Here is a 9072-nt window from a genome sequence, read left to right on the forward strand (position 1 = left end):
GACCACACCGACCACTGTGCCACGTCTCTAGGCATGGGTGACCACACTAACACACTGTGCCACGTCTCTAGGCATGGGTGACCACACCGACCCCTGTGCCACGTCTCTAGTCTCCATCCTTCCATGCTATTTTGATTCCCGTCCCACAGTAGTGTCACATATGTTTTACACCGAAACTTTTCTCATGTTTAGAACCTGAGACCTAATCGTTCACTTGGAAGCAGAGTTCTGGACTACTTCTGTGGAACAGGAAGTATCAGATGGCGTAGAAAGAGATGTCATCCACTATAAGCGTTGATTTAAGAAAAAAATCCTGCCAGTGCTGTGGTTTAAGACTGAGCGCATCTGACGGTGAAATTTCCTCCTGTTCCTATTCAGCCCTGTACTGTGCACTGACGCGGTGGTCACCGGGGGAAGGCAGTTAGCAGCCTCTACAGTCAGTATCTCCACATCAACAGGAAATGATGGGCTTTGTGTCACAGGGTTGCTGTGGAACTGTAGGCGTCCAAGTGCTCAGAACAGCACACACACAAAACACACATTCATGAGCGCTTGAGTGATTACTCTGTCTGCCTTTAATCTACCAATAGCTGCTGTAGCCCACTGTGCTGCCCCCTGGAAGTCTTGAGCATTTAAATACTTGGTGTCCAGTTGGTACCTGTTTGGGGAGGATTAGGAGGTGTGGCCTTCTTGAAGGAAATGTGTCACCAGGGGCAGCTCTCTGTAGCATTGAGTGAGCTCTCTGCTCCCTGTCTGTGGACTGAGCCCTGAGTTCTCAGCTGCTGCTCCTGCCTACCTGGTACCATGCTCCCTGCTGTGACACTGATGGACTTTCTTCCATACATTGTCTCAGTCGGCCACAGCGTTTTATCATGGCAAGAGAAAAGAACTACTACGCCTATGCTCACAGTTTCCTAATTCTACACGTGACTTCCACAGAGCATGCAGACTTAAGAATCAGGTCCCTCAGTGTGCGTCTCCAAAGGTGATGGTGTTCTCACCTACCTTAGAAATTATGAGATAGACCAATCTCATAATTGTCATGACAATAAAGTCACACATTATCAATTTAATCTCCTGAACTTACAGCCTTCCAGAATCCACCAGTGTCAAAAAATCAACACATCACCACCTGGACCTATAGCTGACGTAAAGCCAGGATCAGTCAGAACTGAAAATATTCTGTTTCAGGAAAAACCAGCTACTAATTGAACTAAGAGCAATCCGTGGGAATCGGGACTTGCTTTTGTGATCAGTACTGTCAACATCATCATGTCCTGTCAAGTCAGCTGAGACAGACCACAGTGCCACTGCCCTACGCTAGGATTTCTGGGATAGCCAAGAAATTCTTGGCACCCTGGCACCCACAAGTCTCCATCCCTACTGCTCTCCTGGCTGACTTCTCATCCACTTTACTGCAGAGAGGACTGAGCAATGGCGAGAGTTGGGAGGGGCCACACTTCCAGGGGTGGAGATTCCAGCTCAGACTACAAACCTCATACGTGGGGATGCACGGCCCATTCTAATGAAACATACGGCTGCAGACATGAAAAATCCATGAAGAGAAGACACTAAGACCACAGACCAAAGGAGGTTAGTGAGTGTTTCGGGAAACCACTTCTCACAGGCAGTATGAACCAGTGCTGTGTTATTAAGCCTTGCGAGACAGGGAACTTAAGTAGGTTGATTTTGTAAAGGATAGCTCTCCCTCCCTGGATATCTTAGATGAAGAGCCGTTCCTGGCCAATTAGGATTTACAGAAACCCAGACACCTTTCATACTTTCATTACAACTGTATAGAGCGTAAAGCAAAGTATTTTCTAAGGGAAAAACAGCCTGTGAATCTGGAGATCAGTTCCACTGATGAGCAGATAATCTTAGAAACTGTGAGGGCCACGGTGGGAGATGAGGACAGTGTGACCAAGCAGCAAGGAAAGACAGGAAAAGCACTCAGCCACTGTCAGCTGAGAGGGTTCACGATCAATTTTCACACATAGCAAAACGGAAGAGACATACACTGTTATCAGAGAAAAGACGGCAGGTACTGTGCAGAGTGGCTGCAACCCCAGTGCAAGTCAGCGGAGAAACAGACAGGCAAACAAAACCTGACTGACAGTGGAGGAGTCTCTGAGGAATCATTCGGCCAGGGGACACAGCTGGAACACACTGCTTCCCCGAGACTTAAGACAGTGGGAAGACAAATGAATCATCTGCCATTTATATACACAACACAAGGCAACACCACTCAAGGGCTTGGGAATAAAACTGTAAGTGGCGCACGCCTTTAATCCCAGCACTTGGGAGGCAGAGGCAGGCAGATTTCTGAGTTCGAGGCCAGCCTGGTCTACAGAGTGAGTTCTAGGATAGCCCGGGCTACATAGAGAAACCATCTCTAAAAACCATAACAAAACAAAAAACAAGCAAAGCAGAACTGTAAGTCTGAGCTGAGGGAGTGGATTTCAACAATGACTGGTACTGCCAAAGAACAAGGAAAATGCCAGCAGAGGGAGAGGCCGGGCCACACAGTTTAGGATAGAAATTCTTTAAACTGACCTCAAAGAAAATAAAGAGGTAGGAGGTGAAAGGGCTCACTGGGTAAAGGAGCTTGCGGCTCAACCCTAGCAACTGAGGTTCATTCTCTAGATCCCACGTGAAGGAAGGAGAGGATCCCTCACAAAGAAGTCTCGTGACCTGAGGTGTGCTGCTGCTGAGCCCAAACACACACTCCCAATAATAATAATAACTTAACACGGCTGGAGAGGTGGCTTACTGGTTAAGAACATCAGTCGCTCTTCCAGAGGACCTGGGTTAGGCTCCTAGCACACACATGGTGACTCACAGCGAGCCACCTGTAACTCCAGTCTGAGGACAGTCAATGCCCTCTTCTGTCCTCCACAGGCACTGCACGCACACGGTACACAGACATACATGCAGGCAAAATATATGTGTAAGATAAAAATAAAGGTTAAAGAAGGAAAAAAAAAAAAGAGCGTGATGGGAAAGACCCGCCCATGGTTTGCAGCACCAGCCCCTTGGCTAGGACTCTGGACTGAATGAGAAGGTGGACGGTGGGAACCTGCTAGGCCCCAGGGAGCACCTCTCTCCCTTCCTGACTGCCGACTCAGTGTGAGCAACTGCCTCAAAGTCCTGCTGCTGTGACCTCTGGACTGGGAGGGACTGTATGTACCCTTGGGCTGGAATCAAAATAAAACCTTTTCTCCCTTAAGTTCCTTTTGTGGGGGTTTATTCCAGACACAGGAAAGTGACTGATACAGAGCCCCAAGCATTTCAGCCAAAGAGAATGAAAACAAAATCAGGGGGGTAGGAACCTGAGCGTGAAGAAGGCTGTCTTTTGATGCTACACTTATGAATGTCCAATAAAAGGAAACTATGAGAATGGGTAACTATGAATGCTAAGACCCAAGGGGTAGAGAAAGAAGGAGCTGACTTCTGTTCTTTCTCCCCCTCCTGTATCCTCTAAAAAACCAAAGGTCTCTCTGTCCTGGAACTTGCTCTATACACCATACTGGCCTAGAACTCATGGAGATCCACCTGCCTTGCCTCCAGTGCTGGGATTAAAGACACGAAGCTCCCACAGCCAGCTAGGAACCTTTGATTGTGGGTAGTGGTAGCCAGTAGGGAAAGCTCTCTAACCACATACTTTCATGGGGAAGGAAGAAGCCTGCAGGGGTGACTAACTACCTTCAGTAACTTCTAAAGCTCGAGATGATGAGAATGTTCCTGAGAGGAACTCCCCAGCTACCATCTGCTCTCTGCCTCCACTAACACACCTGGATAGCTCTGAGGTGAGTACGCTCCTTCTACTATCCATGGCTCTTCTCCTTGTTCCAACTTGATGATAACATCCGGTTTGATAATGTGATACCCTGTTAATGAGAAATGAAAAACAACTTGAGCCTGCCCGAGTGGCTTTGGGGTTTCTACCGTGCTGGGAAAGCGCCACTGTGCCAGCTACGCAGCCCAAGAGCCCCAGGGCTTTATTTTCACAGAAAGGTCAGGACCTTCTGGTGGTCAGAACAAGCTGCTCACAGTCAACTCAAAGTTAAAGGCATCAGCTCTGAGGACATCCCACATCTGAGCGCCTGGGAAGCAAGTGCTCCTCACCCACGGAGACGAGGTTGCTGTAGGTCTCCAGCATCACATCCCTGTACGTCATCCTCTCCTCAGAGTCCAGCTGCTGCCACTCCTCCTGGGAGAAAGCCACAGCCACATCCTTGAATGACAGCGGGCCCTGCAACGACATGATCAGAATTAGATCACATGATCACACAGAACAGGCACCTGAAGACAAGATCTTCCCGAGCTCACTGGTACAGTTAGCCACGAACACTGGATATCTTACTTTATATTACTGACTGTGAGAACAAAGCATGGTTATCAAAAGCATACTGTCTCGGGGCTATGGAAAAGTGCTTGCAATATGAGTGTCAGAACCAAGAGTTTGGACTTCCAGAAACCCATACAAATGTCAGGTGGGCATGGCTGTCCATCTGTAGTTTTTATCTTGGAAGTCAAGACAGGGGCTCTCCAGAGGAAGCTGGCTAGCGAGACTAGCTATACTGGAAAGCTTTGGATTGGCATAAGAGATCTTTCCTCAATGACTAAAGTAAAAGTGTGACTGATGATTCCCCACACCAACCTGGGCCTCCACATCCACTGACACATGCAAAACATAGGAATGCACAAATGCATGTAATACACACGTGAGAGAGAAAGAAAGATCCCACTGCCCTGGGGCTCATTTATACACAAATGGGGCTGGAGGGATGGCACAGGGGTTAAGAGCACTGACTGTTCTTCCAGAGGTCCTGAGTTCAATTCCCAGCACCCACATGGTGGCTCACAGCCATCTGAAATGGAATCTGATGCCCTCTTCTGGTGTGTCTGAAGACAGCTACAAGTGTACTTGCATAAATAAAGATAAATAAAACTTTAAAGAAGAAGAAGGAGAAGAAGAAGAAGAAGAAGAAGAAGAAGAAGAAGAAGAAGAAGAAGAAGCCGCCGCCCAAGGGACACCTATGCAGTCCTGGTTAGACCCTGCTCTTCTGGACACCCTCCATCTTGTCTCCAGTATATGAACAAAGCTGGTGTCCCCACCCCTTACTTCCCTGGCTCTTCCTCGTGTCCTCTGCTACCTCGTCTCTCCTTCAGGTGCCCAGGGCACTGACTGCTTTGATGGAGAGCCTCCCTGTATTCATGGACAGTTTAACTGGCCTCTCTGTACCCACACTTCCAAGTCTCTCTTGCACTCTAGACATGCGCGCCCCCACACCTCAATATTCTGCACTGCGCAGCCTCTCAATCAATCCTAGAACTCGGGGACATGCTAGTCTTCCTAGCTAGCTTGCTCTTGAGATCCCCTTGCCTCATCCTTCCATGGCTGTCACTACAGGCAGGCTGACACACCCTCCTAGCATTTTTTTATGGGTTTCTGAAAATCTGAACCTCAGTCTACCCACTCCTGGGGCAGATGCTTTAACCAATGAGGAATGTCCTCAGCTCCCCAAACTCCCTCTCGGTGCTTAACTTCTGAATAAACGGTTTTATTCACAAACACGTCAGCATCACAACTGCTTCCTGCAAACACCAGTGGGCATCATGGACTCTATGGGTCGCACTTAGCACAGTGAAGTAGACTCCAGTGGTATCTACATTATTGGTTTATTGAGTGTATAGTATTATAAATATACATTAACCATACAACAATGATGCTTCAAGTCGGTAACCTGTGAGCCTGTCTTCAAGAGAGAAAGATGTGAAATCACTGCTTTGGAAAAGAAATGAAAATGACAAGAGTGTCTTACAAAAGAAAACACGAGGGCCAGCGAGATGGTTCAGCAGGTGAAGGTGCTTGCCACTAAATCTGACAACTTGAGTTCAATCCCCACGACCTGACTCCTGAAAGTTGTCTTTTGACCTCCACACACCCAACATGCCATGTGCACACGGACACCCACAAAATAAGACAAACAAACAGTCAAAAACAACAACAAAAACCAAACCCGAACAGTAAGATAAAACAAGACCACAGATCTACGGCTTCAGGAATGTGAGCTGACAGAACCTGTCTTCAAGTAGATGAGCCTCCCTGATATTAAAAGCACCCAGGGACCAGCTCTTTACTGAGAACACTCAGGATAAACTTAGCACTGTCTTCACCCCAGTCTATGTGTTTCGATTTGGAGCTCTCCCACTAAGGGAACCTAAATGAGCCGCTGGGAAGGAATACTCTACCCTTTGGTGAATGCTGATACCTAGCAGAGTACGCTGGCATTTGCCAGGAAATAAATGGCTCCTAATTAATGAGTAACTCTAGCTAAAGGAAAGAGACGTTATTTGAGGGTGGAAAAAGTCAAATGGGTCTGTCACTGAACTTCTTGGTTATTGAAAGTCGTCCCCAGGGCCAGGGATGGTGGCAGATGCCTTTAACTCTGGAAGAAGAGTTCAAGGGCAGCCTGAGCTCCATAACCAAGATCCTTTTCGAAGCAAGCAATGATGCAAAAACAAAGACATTGAAACAAGCCAAAGAGAAACTACTCAGATCATAAATAAAGCTGAATGTGGTGGTGGAAACTGGATCTGGATCCATTGCATTTTTCCATTGCAGGGAGGGCAACGGAAAAACAAACGGAAAGGAGCAGGAGATGGTAAAACAGCAGGCAAAGAGACAGACTTATGTAGGTGCATGGAGTCCGTTACGTGTTGTCTGGACAGACTCCACAGAGGTGCACAGCAGGCAGCTGGCTGACCCACAAGGAAACCAACTGAGCCACTGGGGAAAGCCCAGAGAGCCAGATGGAAGCAAGGTAAAAAGATCCACATGGAAGCAATAGAAATTCTAAATCCAAGAACAGGGCAGCAAGACAGACATCACAGAAACAGACAGAGGAGTCTACAGAGGCCGCTAAAGACAGGACAGGTCAATAGGATGTAGATCAAAGGGTACAGTCCATCATAAGCCCAGGCAGCAGGAACCACGTCAAATCCACAATCAGGAAACAGAGAGGGAGGAAGACATGCTTGATTCAAGTCACTCTCTCCAGTTTATGCTGTCCTGGATGCCCACGAAACGGTCTTGTCCCGAACAAAACAGGTTTTCTTACATCAATGAACGAGATCAAGACAATTCCTGACAGGCACGCCCAGGGGCTCATCTCTAAATCTGGTCAAGATGTCAACTACAGCATCATAAGGACTTGGTATGGGCTATACTACCTACAGATAGTGAGCACAGCAATGCTCACTACTGCCCCCTACAGTTTTGTCTGTTTCTAACTTTTTATCTCTTTCTGTCATATCTGTTTTCCCCTTTAAAGCCTGATCTGGCCTTTGCCTCTTCTAGTGTAGTAAACCAAACTTGGCCATGGAAACAAAACCAAGCTTACCAAGGATGTGTTCATCTTCCGCTGTGGTAGGAAAAATCTGTAGGACTAATGCAGTCGGTTCTGGGGAAAAAAAAAACGTCATTATGAGTGGGTGTGGTAAAAGGGGGAGTCTCCTGCATAAAAACCTCCTGGAACATTCTCAGACGAAAACCTTAGGGATGGTGGTCTGGTTGGCTTTCAGAAAGGACTGGAGAATTGCAACGGTGCATTGGGACGAGGGAATGAATGAATGCTGCTGTCGAGGTGAACTGACAAGAAATGCTAGTTAAATAATTAACACAGTTCGGGATGCGAAAGAATACTCACAGGCAGCTCTGAAAACAAAACGGTCAACCTAATGGGAACTGTATTTATATAAAATTACGTGATACTGTGACCATGACTTTAACACTACAAAAGGAATGCCGGCCAAGGACTTAGTACTCCTACTAACAGATGTATGCGTGACTTCGGTTATGTCACCAACATCGCAGACCCACAGTCTAAGAACAGACGAAAACATAAACTTTTTCCTGAACTAGACTTGCACTAGATGCTGCAGGGACAGTCTCGGGAAAACTAGCAGGCAGCACAAGGGTGCAGATGGCGTCTAGGAACATCATGAGACTCGGAAGCTCTGGGAGGAAGGAGTGTCAAGTGAGGTAGGAGTTTGGACAGCGCCACTGCAGCTCAGGCCACAGAGCTGACCTCTCCATGCCCGCACGCCTCATCCTCGGACTATCTACGCAGCCCAAAGCCGTCAACACGACCATAGCTGAAGTCCCGGATCCCGCACGCCGAGGACGGCAGGGAGCCGAGGCTCCGCGCAGGCGCTGATCGCTCAGGCCCCCGCAAGTAGTCTCAGGCCCCCGCAAGCAATCAGACGGACCCAGCCACCCTCCCGCGGCCCCGAGCTGCACCCTCAGGCCTCACCTAGGAGGCCGCGCCGGACCCGGGTCTCGTCGTCCCTGTCGACCCGGCCCTCGGCCTCCCGGGCCTGCAAAGCCGCGTCCGCCTGCTGCCGACCCGGAGGCACCGGCCTCGGCCCCGCAGGCTGGCGACACCAGCTCGCGCAAGCCAAAGCAGCAGGGGCGAGCGCACAGACTCAGACCGCAGGAAGCCAGGGCAGCGCGGCGGTCGTGCGCTTGCGCGAGCATGCACACAAACAAAAGTGCGCACGCGCACCAGCGCCCCGGCACTGGGCTGGACCCAGTGGTCTCCCTCTGATCCTTGGGGGGAGGGTGGGGAGCGTCCCCAGAAGTCTTCTAGGGATCGTCGCGCAAGTCTCCTCCTCGTTTCAGTAGCTTGTGGGCGCCGAGCTGATAGCATCAGTAACTAGAGTTCAGCGGTCATCATAGCGACTTTCCTCACTTCTGAACCTCTAGGAATGGCCTGAGGGGTTCTATCCAGTTACCCAGACCTCTCCCAGCTGGGGACTTTTAGATAAAAGGCAGATTCTAACAGATGAAAGAAAGAAAAGAAGTTTCCATCAAACACTAAGTATAAGAAATGCTCACCAATTCTTTTCCAAAGAAAGAAGACAAACAAACAAACAAATAAAAAACAATCAATTGTTTTGTGGATCACACAGCAAATGCATAAAAATTCTAAAAGCAACACATTGAAAGGGAGAAAAAAAGTGCAGTCAGGTGACAATGTTCAAACATGGACCCCTAAAGTCAATGAT

General features: G+C 48.5%; 1 protein-coding gene across 1 annotated transcript in view; it reads right to left on the reverse strand.

The window, feature by feature from the left end:
* Positions 1 to 8364, reverse strand: part of Znf12 (zinc finger protein 12) — an 11509-nt gene extending 3145 nt beyond the window's left edge. The window contains exons 1-4 of the mRNA XM_028756044.1: positions 8319 to 8364; positions 7407 to 7466; positions 4126 to 4252; positions 3792 to 3887 (exon numbers count right to left, since the gene is read on the reverse strand). Of these exons, the coding sequence (XP_028611877.1) occupies positions 3792 to 3887; positions 4126 to 4252; positions 7407 to 7421 (238 nt within the window). The 5' untranslated portion in view covers positions 7422 to 7466; positions 8319 to 8364. The remainder of the gene's footprint in view (positions 1 to 3791; positions 3888 to 4125; positions 4253 to 7406; positions 7467 to 8318) is intronic.
* Between the last annotated feature and the right edge of the window lie 708 nt (positions 8365 to 9072).

This window comes from Grammomys surdaster, unplaced genomic scaffold (assembly GCF_004785775.1).
Source record: "Grammomys surdaster isolate TR1022 unplaced genomic scaffold, NIH_TR_1.0 126109, whole genome shotgun sequence".
NCBI classification, from domain to species: domain Eukaryota; kingdom Metazoa; phylum Chordata; class Mammalia; order Rodentia; family Muridae; genus Grammomys; species Grammomys surdaster.